The sequence below is a fragment of the Grampus griseus genome, assembly GCF_964374135.1.
Source record: "Grampus griseus genome assembly, chromosome: 6".
NCBI lineage: Eukaryota > Metazoa > Chordata > Mammalia > Artiodactyla > Delphinidae > Grampus > Grampus griseus.
This window is the reverse complement of record NC_139000.1, coordinates 34,735,247-34,755,397: the sequence shown is the minus strand read 5'-3', so window position 1 is coordinate 34,755,397 and position 20,151 is coordinate 34,735,247. Positions and strand designations below refer to the sequence as shown.

Sequence of the window (20,151 nt, the reverse complement as noted above, 5' to 3'; positions counted from 1 at the left end):
GGACTGGGCAGGAAGCAGATGCCAAGGAAACAGCTTTGGCCACAACCCACTAAAGTCCACAGCAGCCACCTACAGGGGCACGGATTCTAGTCCTGCCCTGCCCTGGCTTGACAGGCGGCCGGGGCAAGTCCTCTCTCCTCGCTGGGCCTCTGTCTCTAATGTGAACGGTGAGTCTGAAGCATCGTGGAAGGCCTGGCAGCGCTGGTGATGTTCAAACTCGGTTCAGCCCCCTCCTGCTGGGGACGATGGTCACCGAAATTCCATTGTGCTCAGACCACTGGCAGGCAGACTGACGTGTGCTTGGCGAAGGCGCTGACACTTGTGCTCTCTCTGGATCCCTTGCACCTCCTTCAGTGGATGGAAGCCATGCCTTTCATGCTGCTGGGTGGGATTCTTCTCTTTCTTCCACTGCATTTAACATGCATGGTGCGGTGGTAGGTGGGTGGGGGGGAAAGGAAGGGGAACTGAGTAACAGCAATCTCACTGAGGGTCTGCGCTATGTGAGCAAGACTCCCGCTCCTGTCAAGGGCAGGGGCTAGATAGGGGTGGAGTGTGGGAGTGTGTGTGCAGGTGTTCTTGTCTGTATGGAGGCAGTGCGGACGACCAGGAGCTCCGGCTCCATGTCCCCTGAGAGGTCAGGATTTGCCTTCTCCCAGGGTGACAGCAAGGCCATGTAGAGCCAAAGCACTGGCTCTAGAGCATCCTCTGCTTATGGGCTGTGTTAACTTAGACAAGCTACTTTCCCTCTCTGAGCCTCCTTTTCCCCACATGTTAAATGCCTCACAGGGTAGCAGTGACCCCAGTTAATGGGGAGAGCCCTTTGTGCACTGCTGGGTGCTGTGCACCTGAGGGGTTAACACAGACCTGCCATCACTGCATTGCTGTAGGCAGAAGGGGGAGCGTGGGTGCTGAGTCAACAATTGAGGCTACCATTGCTGGAGCCTGAATGCCCCTTCCTGCAGCTTGACTCTCAGGGGGCAAAGCAAATCCCTCTGCCCCAGCGGCTGCCTCAGCCCTGAGCTGGGGGCTCTGCCTCCTTCCCGCGTGCCCAGAGGGGACACACCTTGCTCTGGGGACGAAACCCGCAGGTAAGCACTGGCCCCCCCAGAGACCCACTGCAGTATATTAAAAAAAGGGATAAGAATATATATTAAATGACTATTTTATTTACACAGCCTATTCATAAATAATTGAATCCTTTTTTTGACCGCACAATGATTCCTTGGAGATCTCCTAATGATTACACTGAATGACTAAAAGTGGATTAGTGGGCTTATATCTGTGTGTGGCCATGTTCTCCCACGTATGTGCTCACACTCGCACACACACGCTGACACACACACACCAGAGGGGAGGCGGGATTCCCAGGGCCTTCAGGGCTCTCAAAGCACCAGCATTTGGCTCCCAGCACCAGCGGGGCCCCGGTGGGAAAACTGCACCCCGTACACAGGTGTGAATTCCTGACGGCTGGAGAACAAAGAGCCGCAACCCCGGGAGCTCCCGCCCCGCCCCTCGGAGCTGCTCTCCTTTGTTCATCCTGGAAGGCATCTCTTTGGATTTGCAAATATTTTAATTCACAGAAACTCGAAGAGAGGTTGGGGGAGGGGGCTGCGGTGGCGGGCTGGCCGTCCCTCAGTCTTTATCCAGGCCTTCTCCAGCCCCCAGGAGTGGCAACAGCATTCTAGAGACATGCAGTGGTGTGCTAGTACCATACACACGACACAAACTGGACACGGCTGGCAACAGCGGCCGGGCGGGTCGGCAGGGGCCACCGGCTCCTCCACGTCTGGGCCCTGTCGCAGGGCAGGGAGGGGCTCACAGGGTCCGCACAGCCACGGGGTAGAGGAGGGACAAGTGCTCGGCCCCTTTGATGGGCAGCTTTCTGGTGGTGTAGTAGTGGATGACTTCTGGGACACTGTCGAACGGGGGGCTGTTCTGACCCAGGACGTATTTCTCTTTGGTTTTGGCCAGTTTCATGTGCATGAAGCCCTGGTTGCTCCTGTGAACAAAGCGCAGAGATTATTAGGATGTGCAGAGTGACGAAGGCCCAAGATCAATCAGGAAAGCAATTCCCATAGAGCTACTCACTTTTGCTCTGAACCGAGGTGTGTCACGAATTCACACTCATTATCCGAGAGAACTCTCCCTCTGGCCATATTCCTGCTAAGGTGTGAAGATTCCTTGCTGCCTGGGACAGAAGAGATCCCAGCCAAGAAGCAGACTTGAGCTGCACCTCTCCCAGCCAGGAACAGAGCCCAGGACCGGCTGAAATGCAGCTGCACCTAAGAGCCCCCTCAATCCCAGCAGCAGACAGGGAATCAGCAGCAAACACAGCAGGAGAGTCTTTCGACCTCGGGAGCTTTGAGGGACTTCCTCAGGAAAACAAAGAAACCCCCAAACTTGGCCCCTCTTCCTATTACTGATGCAGATGAAAATTTAAGCCTTGCCTGGCAGGCACAATGTTTAAGTCCCCAATGCCCTGACAAGTAGGCAGGACAGGGGTCATCACCCCCACTTTACAGATTAGGAAACAGAGTGTGGCAGGATGACAGGCGAGCTGTTTTCCAAAAACTGATGCTCTCTCTTCAGTACTACGGAACTGCCAAGCCAGGGACTACATTTCCCAGCCTCCCTTGTATCCACTGTAGTCACGTGACTAGTTTAAGCCAATAGAATCTAGGGAGAATGTGTGCTCCCCGGCTTTGCCCCAACGCAGGCACTCTCCTGTCTGCACTTCCTCTCTCTGCTCAGTAAACCCTGACTGCCTCCTTCTCCAAGGCCCAGGTGTAGTGTTTCCTCTGCCAGGAAGTCTTCCAGGTTCCCACTGGCAGAGCTCCTTCCTTCTTCCAGCTGCACCGAGGATATAACGCCTCCATCAGCACTTGCCTTCCTGAACTGTGATTACTTGTCCATCTTCTCAATTCCCCTGAGAGCTCCAGAGAAGTGCGCAGGCTCTGTGCCCACCATGCTCGGCATCCTCCGAAATGGGTAGTGGGTGGGTTCCTCGGAGGTCAGAGCAGAGCCCTATGTCCGTGACCCTCGCGGCTTGCCAGCTGCACCAGCATGCTGGGTGGGGTGTTGTTTCCACCCGGCCCTAGCAGACCTCTCCTGCCTCCCACCCAGGACTCTGGCCACATCGGGTCACTAACCCCTCCATCAACCTGCCTGTGCTCAGGCTGCCCTTTCCCTGCTCACTCAGCTCCAAGATTTAGCCACCACACTTGTGGATGCTTGGTTTCCAAAGCACAGTCCAAATTTACTGAGGGTGTGTCACTTAGTGAGAAAGCTGGGGCTCTGACCTCCTGCGCCTTCTCCAGAGCCCATCCTTGGGCACCGATAACTTGTGAGCAGCCCTAGAGGCCCGGCTCCTAGGAGACCAGGCCCACCCCAGGCAAGGCCGAGAGCTCCGTGTGGACACAGGTTTGCAGTTTGTAGTCCTTCTGAGCTTTGATTCTTCTTGCTTCAGCTGTTCCCACATCTCTTCCATCCAGGACCGGGTTCCACACGCTTACCGGCGCCTGCTCTATTAATGCGTCAATTTGGACTCCAGGACCATTTTCAAATGGGCAGAGCAAATGCTTAATGAAGTGCAAGCACTGAGCAATACAGCTGCTCATAATAACGTATTTAGAGATGTCACCCTTAGCTTAAAGGAAATCGTTCGGAGTGCAATTATGTTTCAAGAGAGAATAATTCCTGTAAAGAACTGAAATTTAAATCAAGATTTTTTAAGGCTGACAATGTTCTAATTACACAGCCTGTGGCAAGTTCTGCTCCTCAGTGAAGGGTCATTTCATTGGAGAATTGCCTTGTCACATCTAGAAGCAGGAGGCACACTTGCTTAAGCTGTTAGAAAGGAACTGGTGCGTGCCTTAAGTGAAAAAACGTGCAACTCCCTCTGAGTGAAGACTCCGCTACCTGCTACCCACATCCATGGAAAGATGGCAAATCTGTGCTGGCCTGGAAAGGGCTGTAATTGCTTGAATGCAGGGCTGAAATTGTGTGGCTAAGAAAACCGGGGACAGTTAAAAAGCTTTGCATTCTTGGAGGCCACGTGCTCAGCCTTGCCTGGAGAAGGGGTGTGTATGGGAGACAGCAGAGCTGGAGCTGCAGGTGAGTGACATGGGCGGGTGTGTGTGGCCTTGGACATGTCATGCCCTCTGTGTGGGGTGATATTTTGGGCTTTATGTACCACAGTCTACAGCTGGGGCTGCAAAGCGCAGGATGTGTTAGATCACAGCAACCAGTTGTGAGCTGGTCTGAACGCCAAAGCTCTGATGGCACTGCAGGTACGAAGTTGCAGGGGGAGCTGATTTAATTTCTAAGGAGGTTAAAGGAAATAACTCATACGGGTTAATGGGGTATTTTCACACCAGTTTTTCTTAAAATATTCAGTGAGGGAAGTGGGCAGGGATGGTGGTAACAGAGGACAGAGCCAGAGACAGAAGCTGAAGCTCCTCTGTTCCCAGGCTGAGGGCTTGCGAGGTCACCAGATATTAGGAACTCCACACTAACGCCTCCACCTCAACAGGCACAGGCAGCCGCTGGTACCTTCCTGCAGTCCCTCCTGACTCTCCAGGCCCACTGTTTGTTCTTCTGACGCTCGTATTTCAGTACACACTAGTTTATAACCCTGAGCTGGGCTGTACTGAGGGGGCAGGCGGTTACAAAGTTCGGAGCCCAAGGCAGAGAACTCAGGCCCGTGACCCCTGAGTCCAGGGCCTGACCATTCCCGGCAGAGGGAGAGCTGGCCCTCACCCTGCAGCCCTGGCAGGAACGGCCCTTCCCCCTGGGCTCACGCACTGCACCCTCTGGTTCTCTGGACCTGAGGCTCTCCTTGGGCCGTACTGGGCTCATTCCCTGCCCCCACTGGATCCATGGGGAGACTAACTGGATGGCCTCTGAGGGTGCTTCTGGGCCTAAGGTCCTGGATTCCATGTGTATGAGCATAATCTGCTGCCCACACGGTGAGGGCTTCCTGCAGGAAGGGGTCGAGGCAGCTTCATGCCCCACTCCCTTCCACTGCTGCCCACGGAGTGCCGCTGTCACAGGGTACTGGTCCGGATGGCCCTCAGGCTGATGTGTCCTGGGTACTTCCTGTGAGCCAGGCCATGTGCTAAGCACTGAGACTCAAATGGGAGGTGGCTGACCCAGGGTCCCACAGCAATCAGCAGTGGCGATGCTGCTTCCTTCCCTGGTGGGCCTTTCCCAGAGCCCACGCTCCTGACCTCAGTGCTGTCCAGCTCCAGGAGAGAGCCCTAGTTAGCCCCCAACACTCCATGTGAGGCCAGGCGCGTGGTGGGCGAGAGGCATCAGAGCCTGAACAAGTGACTCCTTGACTCCAAGCCTCAGTCCCCACGACACCCACCCTGCAGGGCTGATGATGGGTCAGAGCAGCACAGGGGCTAGCAGTGAAAGGCCATCCTGGGGATTGGGGACAGTGTGTCCTGACCGGCAGAGTCCCCAACCACGGAGGGACCATCACACGGAGTTGGTGGGCCCTGCGAGGTAAGCAGGATTTCTTTCTGAGATAATCTATCAAACCCGGACTTATGCAAAGGTCAGGCAGAGCCTTGTCAACACATAGCTACGGGGTGTGCGGCAGTGATACACGCTGATGGGTCACAAGGTCCCCACGAGCAAGGTGCCACCTAATAACAGTTGAAGATTTAAAAACAGCTGCCAGGGATGGCTTTAAAGACTCCCAACTCGGGGGCTTCCCTGGTGGCACAGTGGTTAAGAATCTGCCTGCCAATGCAGCGGATACGGGTTCGAGCCCTGGTCCGGGAAGATCCCACATGCTGCGGAGCAACTAAGCCCGTGCGCCACAACTACTGAGCCCACATGCCGCAACTACTGAAGCCCGTGCGCCTAGAGCCCGTGCTCTGCAACAAGAGAAGCCACCGCAACGAGAAGCCCACGCACCGTAACGAAGAGTAGCCCCTGCTCACCACAACCAGAGAAAGCCCGCAAGCGTCAACGAAGACCCAATGCAGCCAAAATAAATAAGTAAATAAATTTATATTTAAAAAAAAGAAAAAAAGACTCCCAACTCTACTTAGAAGACGACATCCAGCACAATAAGAGAAAGGATTAAATTTTCCAGGCAGAAGATAGGGTGCATCAGATAACCAGCATGCCCAGGGATGCTGCGGTGCTCTGGACACTGCTTTTGGAGCAAGAAGCAACCTGGGGACCATCTCGTTTCACCCTCTTGGGGTACCCTGGAGGAAACAGGTCAGAGAGAGCAGCACTCTGGCTCAAGGCACACAGCAAGGTAAGCTGTGGTTATGGCAAGAACCTGGGGCCCACGCGTCCAGGACCAGGTGGGCCGGGTCCCAGGCCACCTCCCATCATTGCTTCTGAGAAGGCATGGGTCCCCGGGGAGCTCAGACAGGCCACCGCCTGCCAAGCTCCTGTGTCAGCCCCGTCTCCTTTGATAGGACATCTTGCAAGAGCTAAGTCACAATTAGGGGTGTCTCCAGTGGGTGACCTGACTAATGAGTCTTGTAAGGCTGGTAGAGGCTGGGGGTGCTGTGGCTGTCAGGGCGTTCAAATGGCTCATTATCATCATAAAAAGCACGTCCTCATCACCAGGATTATCAAACGTGCCTGGCGCGCTGGGCCTAATAACAGACCCCACCTTGTCTCATAATCACGGGCTTTAATAAAACATCACTCAGCCTGCAGCTGCTGGCCCGAACAGGGTGCGAGGCCTCACCTCTTGCTTTTAGACCTAATTGCTTGATGCATATTTCATGAAGAATCTTGGGTAATAGTTATGTTAAATCGCTTCTTTTCACAATGAAGTGACTTAAAAATACTTGCATATAATATTTATGCAGGAGAAGGCAAGGAAATTGCCCTTTGGGACTAGCATGTAGGACCTGGTTACAGGAAACCACACACAGAGGTGATCTCTGGTTTCCCTCTACTGAAAGGTGGTTGGGGAGCCGCTCTCTTCACTGAGATGCCCCAGAACACTGTCCCTCAGCTCGAAACCGTCCAGGGCTCCCCACTGCCACTGCAGAATGAATGCTCGAACCCCACTGTGCACCAGGCACTGAGCTGAGCCACTGCTACACGTTACCTCATTTAAGCCCACAGCAAGGTCGATAAGTTGCTTGGTGTGACTACCGTTGTTTACTGATGGGGAAACTGAGGCTGAAGGAGGTTGTGTGCCTTGTCCCACGGGACACGGTGGGACCAGGATTTCACTGTGTCTGTCTGACTTTGAAGCCTGTGGTAAGCATTCAGGGCCCTGACACTACCACTGCAGCCTCATCTTTCCCTGCTCAGCCACCCAACCAGACGGATCCAGGTGTCCAGGTCCCTGCAGCTCTGTGAGCTCCTGAGGTCGGGAACTCTGTTCACTGGGACGTATCTCAGCAGGTCAAGCCTTATTCCCCTTTGGGCCCTCAGCACATGCCTGGCGCATAGCCGAGCACTCCATTCATCTGTCCATCCATCCACCCAGCAGCTATCTAGTGAGTGTCTATTTTGAGCCAAGGAAATGAGGCCCCGAGCATCTTCCTCTCTGGACTGTAAGCTCCAGAGGGCAGGCTGGTGGCGACTCCACCAGGCCCCTGAGTAGAAGCTGGGTAGAAGTTGCCTCTTTCAAGGCCAGGCACAGTGGCTGCTTTGCCTGGTCAGCATTGGTCCCAGGAGGAGCCAGCTTAGTGAGGGGCAGAGCCATGGGGAGAACCTAGAGGGTCACCTCTGCAGGGGGTACAAAGGCACCTGTCTCTCAAATTGGAAAGAGAAGTCTCACTTGAGGGAAGCCACAAGCCACAGAGAAGAATGGGTCAAACCTTTTTCTTTCCTTGGGATTCTACAAGAAATCATTCAAGGGTACAGAGCCAGCCAGTGCCCCCTGCCCAGGCCTAGATAAACAAAACGAATGTGACACAAGTTCCCTCCTAAAACCACATCTTCCTGAGGGCCCAGGCCCTCCCCGCTCTGGGGCCCAGCAGATCTCAAAGTGGCTGTATCTCTTCCTTTTCTTCTTCTTTTTTTTTTTTTTTTTGCGGTACGTGGGCCTCTCATTGTTGTGGCCTCTCCTGTTGCGGAGCACAGGCTCCCAGCCGCTCCGCGGCATGTGGGATCTTCCCGGACCGGGGCACGAACCCGTGTCCCCTGCATCGGCAGGCAGACTCTCAACCACTGCGCCACCAGGGAAGCCCTCTTCCTCTTCTTGTGGGTTATTTTAATTAAAAAGTTGAATCTTACATTGTGCAAAGATTCCTGAGGCCAGATCGGTTAAGAGAAGAGGAAGGATGAAATTGGGCACCTGAATGCCCTCAACTATTGGTTGCAGGATGATTCTCAGGGGAGGGAGGTGTCGCCTGCTCTCCATGAGCATGACAACAGCAACCAGCATTCACCCTCAGAGCTCTCGGAGCACAGGTCTTGTGATCAGCGTGGAGAGGGCATGAGACCAGCCCATCAGGTCCTTCTGACCCCAGAAGTGTGCACCCAAGTCGGAGTGGAGATGGACACGGACGTTTGTATCGAATTAACTGGGCACAGGTGCGTTCTAGGCCCGGCTCTAATGCTGATCTGCTGTGATCTTGGGTGAGGGAGCATCCCAAGGAAGCCAGCCTGGAGGGTGACCATGGCAAGATACCTCCTGCCTCCATGGCCACCTAGGGGCCTACAAAACAGGTACTTCCTGCCATAACCCCGCCCCCTGCTCGGCAATGCTGCCTCTGCAAGCAGATGGCTCTGATTCAGGACGTCTGCTCTTTGACCTCCTGGGAGATGGGATATTTTGCTGGGTAAGTGTCTACAGAGAAACTCCTCGCCACATCTGTGAAACAAGCCACTCCAGAAACACTCATGAGTGCCTGCACAGAAGCATGTTCTGAGGAGAGCCCTGGGCCCGCTGTGGGAAAAAAATACCCAGATCTCAAGTGATGGGGGCCTTCAGGGGAAAGGTACCTGGTTGACATCTCCTGAGGATGTCAGGCTGGCATCTGCACATGCTGAGAACTACCAGCACAGGTCCTGGGAGCCTGGCAGAACAAACGTGTACAATGTGATTGCCACCCCTGCCGTCGGACTGGACCAACCTGTGGCTTCACAAAGAAGCTGGGAGGGCTGGCATTATCTGCAAGACACCCACTGCACACATGAGAACACCAAGGGCCAGAGGGAGAAGCAACCTGCCTGAGTCACAGTGAGAGGACATCAGGGCTTTCTGAACCAGGGGACCAGGGCGTGAGTCCTTCTAGCTGTGTGTCGGGGTTCTCCAACTGTGCAATGCATGGGGTGAGGGGCATGGAAGCCCTTTCCAGCTGAGATGTTCTAGGGGTTGAGGAGCTGCGGGAAGGGGCTTATGAGGTCACATGCCACCCACTGCCTTCCGAAATAGCCTTCAAGGGGACAAGCCAAAGACACATGCGCCAAGTTATGGTGAACAAACATCTAAATGTGAACACCGCTGAGCCAAACAACTTGATTTACAACCAAATAATTAGACTTTCAATAAGCACACTGGCAGTGATAAGCCTCCCCAGGAAGCCCGGGCATTTCTCAAGCTCTAAGGTGGTGGCTCAGGGAGCGGGCCTTCAGTAAATCGTGACGAAAAGCCACCTCCAGGCAGGAGAGCCGGCAGATGCATCTCGCGGCAAACATGGAGACGCATAAGCTTGTTTTGTGCCACACAAGGCAGCATAGGTCAAAACGAACTGATCTGGGGCAATTTTCTCAGGAGTAGACTAACAAAGTGTCAGGCAGGAAGATATTAATGATCCAGACTGACAGCTGAGGGAGTGAGCCTCCCATCACTGGGGGCGTGTAAGTGGGAGGGTAATGATGCATGGGGGCAGGCTGGATGACTTTTGCAGTCTCTCTGGTCGGTGTTCCTAGCAGTCCTCAGGCTCCAGCAAATGCACATGAAAACTGCAAGGGGAGAGGTGGAGGCAGGGGGAGGGATGACATGAAATGTTTCAGAGCTTTAGGAAGGGGAAAGAGGACTCTTCCAGGAACACGAAGACCCTTTTGTGTTTGAAGCACGTGGGGTTGATGGTGGTGGCTGAACTGAAGTCAGATGCCTGGGTTCAAACTCTGATCCCACTGATGTCATTGGCTGGGCAGGTCCCCTCTCCCTGGGCCTCAGCATCCCCGTCTGGAAAAGGTAGAGGGGGTTCCTCCAGTGCTGAAGTTTTCAAGCTAATGAGAGACATCACAGTGGTGTGGAGGGTGTGCCAGCCTCGGCCAGGAGGACTAAGGCAGGGCAGGACGGCTATCCTCATGCAGGTACAGGGAATCCCCAGGCTTGAGGACAGCACAGTGGCAAAAGCAAGGCTTCTTAACATCTGTGCCAACGGGATGGACAGAATGCATTCAGGCCTGGGGTGGGGTAGAGGGGGGTTTCCTTCTACTAGGACAAGCCTCTCTCCACCCATACTCTTCTTGGAGCACTGGTTCTCAACTGGGGCGAGTTTACCTCCCTCCTGGAGGAATCTGACAATGTCTGGAGACAGGGGAGCTGCTGGCATCTACAGGTGGAGGTCAGGGATGCTGCACAGGACAACCCCACAGCATAGAATAATCCAGCCCCAAATTTCAACAGTGGCAACTCACTGGCCACCCAGGCCTCAAATCCTTCATCTGTGAAATGGGAGTGACAGAGTCCACCCTCACAGTAGTTGTGAGGGAGAAGTGAGAATGACTGTGTGAAGGAAGCATGAACACCTGATAAAGGTTAGTCATCCGGCTCCTTATTTAAGGGTTTAAGACACAACACAGAATTTGCCAGAGGGCTCCAGGCTGTTTCCAAGGACCAACTCCCACTTCACCACCAACCAGCAGGTGCAGGGGGAACACACAGTACCTGAAGGAAGGTCCAGAACAGGGACTGGGCAAAGGCAGCCATAAGGGTAAGCACCAGCTGCCAGGGGCACAGGGGCTTTTATAGCAAAAGGGGAGCTGGAAACCTGGGGTTGAGCCAGGTGAGGCTGGAGAGTGAGATGAGGGGAGTACTCCGGGATGAGGACAGCAAGACGAGGGCAAAGGGACCACCACCTGCAGACCCAGCGGGACCCAGATCTGGGTCTGAGTCCCCTTCTGCCACTCCGAGCTGTGCCTCTCTCTGAGCCTCAGTTTCCTCATCTGCGGGATGGAGTTTTCACTGCCCACCCATAAGAACCATCCTGAGATCCGAGCTGGATGGTGCATGAGCAAGTTTGGCAGGTGCTAAGGCTCTAGGGGTTCTGACATGGCTTTGTCCCCACCTGCACTGCAGGAGCCTGAGTAGAAGTTGCTGCCCATCTGGTTTGCCTTGCTGGCTCCGTGCTGAGCACCGAGCGTGTCTCCCTGTCTGCCTGGTCTGCCATTCATGGCCACGTTGGCAGCAGGACCACATCCTCCAGCTGGGCAGCCTGCCTGGCTGGGGTGGCAGGCCTGGGTTCTGGCCCTAGCTCTGTCGCTGGGTGACTATGGGCATGGTGTTTATGACCCTGAGATCGACTTTCCCAAACATGGAGTGGTATTCCCCAACAGTCTCAAAAGCACATTGTTACACAGCAGGGTCCACATGAAAACAGAATGGGAATGATGAGGAAAGAGGCTTCTCTGCTTAAAAAATACTGGTTTATGGCAGTACTGTGTGTATTGCTCCGTATTCAACATTTCCGAGATAGACCAGACACCAAGCAGAGGCTTTTGAGACCATGTGTTTCCCTGCTCTTGTTTTACAGACGACATTAAGGCCCAGAAAGGGGTGGAGGTTTGCTCCCATTCTCCAGTGCATCCAGAATGTGCCCCTTTCCCCCCTACCCCGCCCCCGTGCCATTCGCTGTAGGGGATTCTTGGGCACTACCCATAGCCTCTGTATGCTCAGAGTAGGCAGCAATGCCTGTGACAAGGTGGAAGGTGGAGGTGGACGTGCAGGGAGGGGGAAGAAGGCAGCAATCCCCCCCAACCCCAATTCTCATCCTTGTCCTTAAAGCACAGTGCTTACCCTCACTATCCTCCAGACCCAACTCCTTTCCTGGATGGGGCGTCCCTTGCTAACTGACCAACCGATTCATTAGCACAGCAAAGAAGGGGACTCGCCCACAAAGCACCTGATCCAACTCACAGTTTTACTCAAACAAGTAAAGAAGGAAAAATCCAGGAGGGCCTTTAAAAACTGAAAGCTAAAACAGACCTACTTGCTCAGTGGTCTTTCCTCTAACCTGAGGGTCCGTTCTTCCTCCCTGGAATTTCAAAGGCACACAGTTGACTCTAAGCCACGCAGACACCCTGGCCAAGGGCCTTTTGCATATCATGTGAATGATGGTGATGGTGGTTTTCAGTGGAAAAGCTCCCAACAGTCCTTGGGGATCTGGGCCTCAGTTTCTTCATCTGTGAAATGGGGCGGACTTTATGATATTCCTTAAAGTCACTGAAAGCAAGTGAAAAGAGCTCTGAACTGGATGTCAGGGACCTGGTCCCAGCCCTGGCTCCTGTCCCCTTGGGCCTCAGTTTCCCCATCTATCTATACAACAAAGGGAGAGAACTAGGTGACCACTGAGGTCCCACAAACTGCTAAACCTTTGAAACTTAGCACATAGGTGCTCACACCATGCAATGAAGAAGGAATGACTATTCAGATATTAAACAAAAGGACTGACCTTCATTACAGACATCCCAGAGTTTCAGGGTTGGAAGAGGAGTGCAGGTTTCTCAAATATAGAGTTTCTACAAATGTGCCCCAAAATGCCTACATCAAGTTCCTGGGGATTTGCTAAGCCTGCGACTCCCTGGGCCTCTCTGGAACCTGAATCAGCTTTTAATATGCTCTTCAAGAGATTCCGATGCACATTCAAGTTTGAAAACCACTGTTCTATCTGATGATGCAAAGTCCATATTCACATCTAATATTCAGCTTTTGTGGCTTATCCTGTGTTGGGGAGCTTACTCCTTACAGGTACAACTTTTTCCAACCTTTGATGGCTCTGACCATGAGAAAGTCCTTCTACGTTCTGAGCTGAAATGTGACTTAGCACATTCCAGCAGGTCACAGCTCCTCTGCCTGCTGTGGGAAGGCCCCCTGGAGAGCGGAATACAGAAGCAGGCGCAGACCTGAGGCTGCTCCTCTCCAGCTGTCCTCTCTCGTCCTGGTCCCCCCTGCTGCTCACAATCTCTCATACACATGCTGGCCTGCAAACGGACAGTGTCCCCAGTGGGTATGTCCCACTTGGCTATTAGCCCTGCTGTCTGGACACGACTCCATCACCATGTGGACACTCTGAGCCTTCGCTGAACTCCTTTCTGGTGTCTTCCGACCTCCAGAGTCCACCTCTGTCTTCTTCCTCCTCCCCATCCCAAGGGACAGGATCTCATTGGCATGCAAGTGTCAGTGGGTGCAGACAACATGCACCTCTTGACCAAACCAAAAGGGGCACCAGCCCAAGAACATTAAGAAGCAAAAGTCCCACTGGCTGTGGCCACACTTGGAAGGTTTGCAAATGTAATTCTGAAAGGTCACTGCCAGCCCTTAGTAATCTGGGCTCTGGAGGGCGAATCCTCTCATGTTGGGCATTCATTCTGGCAGCTTCTTGACAACCTCTGTCCACAGGGTGGAGAGTTTTCTCAAAATTAAATCTCTGGCTCTTTGCTCCCTAATGAAATTGATTTCTGTCTTGATACACAACAAAGCTTTCATTTTATTATTTGGCTAGGGTTTGACCACGTTAATTACAGTTTTTTTCAGCATGGCTGCAAGTAATTGAGTTCCCAAAAGTTACTTACTATTGGAACTGATTGCTTTTTAAAAGCACAACTTCCACAAAAGTAAAAGTCAACCCTTGTTTCATCACAGAAGATTTTTAGGGGGTAAGACTCGAACAACTGAGGACAGGAGAAAGTATTTTTCTAGCCTGAAAATCTGAACTCAAAACAGGATTATGCTCCCATTGGGAGACCGTGAACCTGAAAGGTGGGTGTGCCCAGCACACACCACCTCATGCATTTGCCGCCTCAGTGGTTTCATCATCACTTGTGTCAGAACTCATATACTGCCCCCCCCCAAGTTTTTAATCATTGTTACTGGCACAATTCTACCTGCCTCAGAGGATACGCTGCAGAAGCCTCTTCAATTTCTAACACCAGGTACCAGGGACTGCAAAGCGCCTGCCCAGCACTGTGTAAATGCATTTTCCCTTGGGAGGCTGTGTTCAGCTAGGGTGGGGTACACACCTTTAGTGTCAGGTGGAAATGAGGGGCATGTGGCTACTCTTTGGCAAGTTGGGAGGTGGGAAGGAATTGTGGAAAAGATAAAGGACCAGAGATGCAGAAGCTGTAGGGAGACAGAGAGAGAGCTGACTAGGACTTCAGAGTTTACAAGGTACATCTCTGTCCACAATATTATTAGTCACCTGGGCCACGGGGGGCTTATGTGGAGGGGACAATTGAAAAGTTGGCACCACAGGGAGTTAGCACCACAGGGAGAGGGGACACTGCAGAGACCTCTCCTCTAATACCAAACCTAATCATCCTTCTACCTTTCTGTTACTTCCCAATACATTATTATCGTCCTAGGCCCTGCTCACATGCCACCTCCTCCAGGAAGCCTTCTGAGATGCCCCCAGTCAGACTCACTTTCTTCCTCCCTTACTCATTCTCTGCTACACCTCCCTCCATCACAGTAGTCACCTATTCTTGTCCCCATGCCTGGACTACAAGCTTAGACTCTGATGTGCCTCTGTCTCCCCATCCAGTCAAAGGCCTGGTGCCTGGTAGAAACGCAGCAGTGACACCTACACTGCTGAACTGTTGCCCCTGCCCTGAAAGTCTGTGCTGAGAATGTGACAGGCTGATCCTCAAGCCGCCCAGGGCCGTGAGCAGCGTGTAGATTTTCAAAAGGAAAACAGAGAAAGAAAAAAAGTTCTAATTAAAACATTTCTAATAAGCCAGCTTTGCCAAAACCAATTGTTTCTGATATTCCTCCTAGGTGAAACAATCCTTAAAAAGAAAGGTATTAAAAGTGGCAGAAAGCACCCTTAGCTGGAAGGAGGATGGGGGCTGCTCACTGGGGGAGGGCTGCCCAGAAAAACATAGGGTTTTTTTTGAATTTAATTTTTTATACAGTGGGTTATTAGTTATCTATTTTATACATCTTAGTGTATACACGTCAATCCCAATCTCCCAATTCATCCCACCACCACCGCACCCCCACCCCCCGCCACTTTCCCCCCTTGGTGTCCATACGTTTGTTCTCTACATCTGTGTCTCTATTTCTGCCCTGCAAACCGGTTCATCTGTACCATTTTTCTAGGTTCCACATATATGCATTAATATACGATATTTGTTTTTCTCTTTCTGACTTACTTCACTCTGTACGATAGTCTCTAGATCCATCCACGTCTCTACAAATGACCCAATTTCATTCAGAAAAGGGCAGATTCGAGGCACAAAATGGAAGTGTGTGCACGTGTGAATGTGACACACCCACACTCATACACAGCAAAATAGCATTTTTATAGCTTTAGCGTTTGAACTGTGGGAGCAAAGACGAGAGCTATAAAATCTGACATCCGATTGTATAAATCTGCCGCAAATACCAAGAATGTTTATGGAGAAAATGGGAGAGAAAATCTAGTGTTATGGGATCAGAAGGGTAATAACCCTGGGATGGGAGCTGAGACATCTGGGCTCTGCCAGCAACTCGCTGCGGGACCTTGGGAAGGTCCTTTTCCCTTTCTGTGCCTGTTTCTCTCATCCGAAAGCCAGGGTCTTGACCTGGATGATTCAAGAGCCTTCTGGCTGCAAGGGCCTGAAGGTATGGGGAACAGGAAACCTTGGGATTTTACTGAATGAAGCTGGTTGCTTCCAGCCCCGCCAAATGCCTCTGGGCGGGGGGTGGGGGGGGCGGGGGGCGGGGCTTTGAGTTATTTACCTAGCTGTTAGCAAAGTAAGACCCCCAATACTCCCCGGGGGAAAGCACAGGGCTCTGTAAATAACACCACCTGCATTCATACAGACACTCAGGGTTTACTAAGAGCTTTCCCTTCCGCTGTCTCCCTGAGCCTCGGGGCTGAGGCTCAGAGACGTGAAATAACTTGCTGGGTGAACCTCGTGGCTGGTGGAAGCAGTGATTCAGGCCCTGGTCCTCTGGTTCCTGACTGCATCTTTCTCCATGTTGCTGTATCTGCTGATGGCAGATACAAGGTCTGTATCTGTCACCATGGCCTGTCCTTGCTGCACCCCACATGCCCTCTCAATCAAGCCATTCCCAGATGGCTTTTGCAAAAGTATTATTAAATAAGTCCTATTAACAAGATGTTAGAAATGTGATTGGAAAGAAATATTTTTCTCATTTGAAGAGACCACCCAGTGCCTCAGAAGGGAAGCTGTCCCAGGGCACAAGAGGCTTCCTGGCAACAGTTGGAACGCCTCCCACGGCAGGCGAGCCTTACGGAGAGATTTATGGGGGCTGATATGAGATAATTAAAAAGCAGCTGGAAATGTAATCAGGGTGGCTCTGACTCTGGAGGGGACCAGGGAGCTCTCGGGGGAGCAAAGGGCAATGCCGTGTGCTTGGCTGGGAGGGGAGATGCAGCAAGTCAGGAAGGGAAAACCCAGCCCATCAGCAGGCACGCTGGGCACTGCCAGGCTGGTGGGTGCTCTGGACAATGGGTTGGCAGTGTGAGTGTGGGCACCCCTTGCCTCTGGTTTTGGGCAGCTGAGTTAGGACGAGTTTCCTGGGTTTTTCAAAACCATTCCAGGTCCATGTTGCAGCTGGTGGTGCCACCACTCACCCAGCTGTTCAGGAATCTGGATGAGGCCCCTGATTTCTCGCTGTTTCTCACCCTCTTCAGTTCTACCAGGACACGGCCTCTGTTCTACTCCCACTGCCCTAGTCCTTCGCTGAGCTGTTGCAGCCTCCTCAGCAGCCAGCGCTTCACCCCCATCTGCCTTCCAGACACCTCCACGGTCAGACGGGGTTTCTGCAAACCTCTGTCTCTGAAGTTCACTGTTTTCATTTAGTCTCCTGCACGGGGCGTTGGAGGAGCTCCTAATTGCACCACTTCCTTTAAACCTTTTAGAAGGAGAAAACACGTCGCACACTAATTGAACAGAAAGTTCATTTTCCCTCCATCAGTCCTGAAAGGATGTGAAATCCTCTGTGTAGTGAGAGCAAAGAGGCAGACGGCCCCTCTCCCCTGCCTGCCCTTTGTCTCAGGCCAATGCAAATGCTGCCAGAAAACAGGGCCTGCATGGGAAGCCAGGAGGCAAACAAGCTTCTTCCTCTTTCTGGTCTCAGTTTCTCCACCTGTACAGGGCATTGGGCCAGGTGATGTAAAAGGTCTCTTTCTGTTCCCTAAATCCCAAGATTTCTGCTCAAGTGTACTTAATGTACGAGAGCTACTGTCCTGGACCAGGTTCTGGTTCTTGTAATCGACTCATAATGTCTGAAGATGTGGAGGGAGAGATAGGGGTCAGCAGGACAGTGAGGGGGACAGAAAGGAATGCCTGTTGAAGTGGTCATCATCTTCAGGTACTGATCAAGAACTGGGAGATCAGGGAGGTTAAGTGACTCACCCAAGGTCACACAGCCAGAACAAGGGCAGTCTGGATTTGACTCTAGCCCTGTGATTTGAGTCTCAGTCATAACAAGGCAGGATTTTCTCAAGTTGCAGCCTGCATAAATTCTAAAATCCCACCACCATAAAGGGGAGTAGCTGCGGGCATGGACAGATCCAGACAATTCTCAAGGCTCTGGACCACACCAAGCTCTTTCCTCAATAACCCATGGCTCTCCAAAGTCTGTAACAAAGACAGTGGGCTACCACACTCACTTAATGCCTGCTGGGCACATGCCAAGCACTTCACGTATATCATCTCTTCAGGAATACCTCTGTAAAACCCATTTTATAGATGAGGAAATTGAGGCTCAGAGATGTTAAGTCCCTTTGTCCAAGGCCACCCTGCTAGTAAGTGGTAGAGCTGGGGTTCAAGAGCCCAATCCAGACTGATCCAGAGCCCATGTCTTCTGCTGCACAGAGCTGCCTCTATCCTGGGGAGATGGGGAGGAGTTAGTGATGGGATATATTGAAAACTGTGGATTGGAAAGTAGGCAGCTTCTGTCCTCCTGGGCTGCTGTTTCCTCAGAATGGGCAGCTCCTTACCCTGCCCATCCCCAACTGCCTCAACCCTCCTCACTTCCCAAGGCCCCTCCTCACTCCACCCCTTCCTGCCATCACTGTCTGCCTGGAGTCAGTCAGCTACCCCTGTGCCAGTCTGCCTGACCCCCACCTCTCTTTCTTCTGTACTCCCCCTTCTCCAGCCCTCACACCCACCTGGCAGCTCAGAGAGGTGCAGAGTCACGGGAGCAGGCAGCCAGGAACCCAGGGCCCTGGTCAGCAGAGCAGTGCCCCGGGCGGCACACACCTGCCTTTCTCGAAGCTCTGCCCTCAAGGGCAGGCTGGAGAGGAGAGCAAGTGGTGGTGATGGAGTCCTACATCCTGGAGCAGGAGGTCATGCTGGGCAGGGAACCCAACAACGGCCGGGGAGGCTCTACTGTGGTCTGGGGGACCACCCTGGGGGCTTGACCATGGGAGCAGCCCCCATGGAGCTGAGAGGCTGGAGCCTCAGATGTCGACCCGACAAGGGGTGCTCAGACGGCAGAAGGAAATGAAGTCCGTGCTCCCTGCCAATGATCGCAGGGCGAGCAGCCTTTCCTCATCCCCCGCCTCTCCCCGCCCCGCAAACCTTTATTATTTCTTGCTCCTGGCTGTCAGCAGCAACAAACTAAGATTAATCACTGGCCCGCCTGCCTAGACCCAGACATGCCTACTGTTTGAAAACTCTCTCCTCTACTATATAAATCAACGAGGGGAGAGAAGAAAGAAAAACAACTCTAACAGAAATGTGCCCCCAGAGCCCCTGGAACGCAGCCCATCAGCTCCTCTGGCCCTGCTACGCTCACCACCCTCCCAGGAAGCATCTTTTGGGTGAAGACTGGCTGCCCAGCAGTCAGCACAGACCCCCAGCTCCAAGCAGGAACCTGACGGGCCTCGTTTAGCAATCAGAGCAGGAGGCATCTTCTTGTCCCGCTCCCTCCTTCCCACCACGCTTAGGACTGAGCAGAAAGACAGCTTGGACCTGGAAGCAAATTTACGAATCAAATGCCAGACCCTCTTTCTGTGGGAACGGGGAAGACACTCGCCCGTGTCATCCAGAAGCAGATGTAGCCCAGACGCACCCTGAGGGCGCCTGACCTGGTGCAGCCCTGTCCACCTTGCTGCTTCCACGGCAATTTCTAAAGGCTCCGGGAAAGCTGGGAGGAGCGGAGACTGGCATATACCTGCTGAGCTGCGTTAATTATTACAACAACTTCATGAGAGTGGCCTACGTGGCTTTCTAGGTGATGATCAGGGAGGTAAAGTCATTGGCCGAGAACCAACAGCAGGTAAGAGATGGAGCTAGGGTTTGAACCCAGGTATCTCTGGCTGCAGAGCCCATGCTTTTCCCTCTACTTTTTTTTTTTTGTGTGGTACGCGGGCCTCTCAGTGTTGTGGCCTCTCCCGTTGCGGGCACAGACCCCGGACGCGCAGGCTCAGCGGCCATGGCTCACGGGCCCAGCCGCTCCGTGGCACGTGGGATCTTCCCGGACCGGGGCACGAACCCGTGTCCCCTGCATCGGCAGGCGGACTCTCAACCATTGCACCACCAGGAAAGCCCCTTCCCTCTACATCTTTAAAAGGGCTGCCCTGGATCTCCCCTTGGGACGTGTGGCCACGTGCTGCCCACCTCTTGGACTGTGCTAGCTCGGGTGGCATGTCTGTGGACATGTCGGGGAGAGGGAGGCAGAGTAGTGTTCCATTTGACACCCTGGTTCATGAATGGTTCTAGAATACAGCTCTGGGGACATGACTGCGACGCTGCTCAAAACCTTCAGGAACGCTCCCTGCCCTACAGGTTAGAGTCCCCAGTTCCTCAGCCTGATGACTAGGGCCACCCGTCTCCTTGGCTCCCATCAATGTCATCTGTTGTTCTTACACAAGCTCTGCACTTCCTGCCTCTGTACCATTCCCTCTGCCTGGCTGCCCTCTCTACCTTGTGCACAGGTCTAAGATCTGCCCGGCCTTCAAACAACCCCTCTTCTGGTTCCTTCCGTCTTTCACAGCCCTGAGCATTTTCTGCCTTGGGGAGCCTTAA

General features: G+C 53.0%; 1 protein-coding gene across 3 annotated transcripts in view; it reads right to left on the bottom strand.

The window, feature by feature from the left end:
• Positions 1 to 832: 832 nt before the first annotated feature.
• The window catches only part of SHB (SH2 domain containing adaptor protein B), a 135,081-nt gene continuing 115,762 nt past the window's right edge, over positions 833 to 20,151 (bottom strand). The window contains exons 6-7 of one of the 3 annotated variants that reach the window (XM_082657114.1): positions 2,089 to 2,163; positions 833 to 1,999 (exon numbers count right to left, since the gene is read on the bottom strand). In XM_082657114.1, the coding sequence (XP_082513240.1) occupies positions 1,816 to 1,999; positions 2,089 to 2,163 (259 nt within the window). In that variant the 3' untranslated portion in view covers positions 833 to 1,815. Of the gene's footprint in view, positions 2,000 to 2,088; positions 2,189 to 20,151 lie in introns of all 3 variants that reach the window. The other 2 variants (XR_014296907.1, XM_082657115.1) reach the window with 2 other exon arrangements.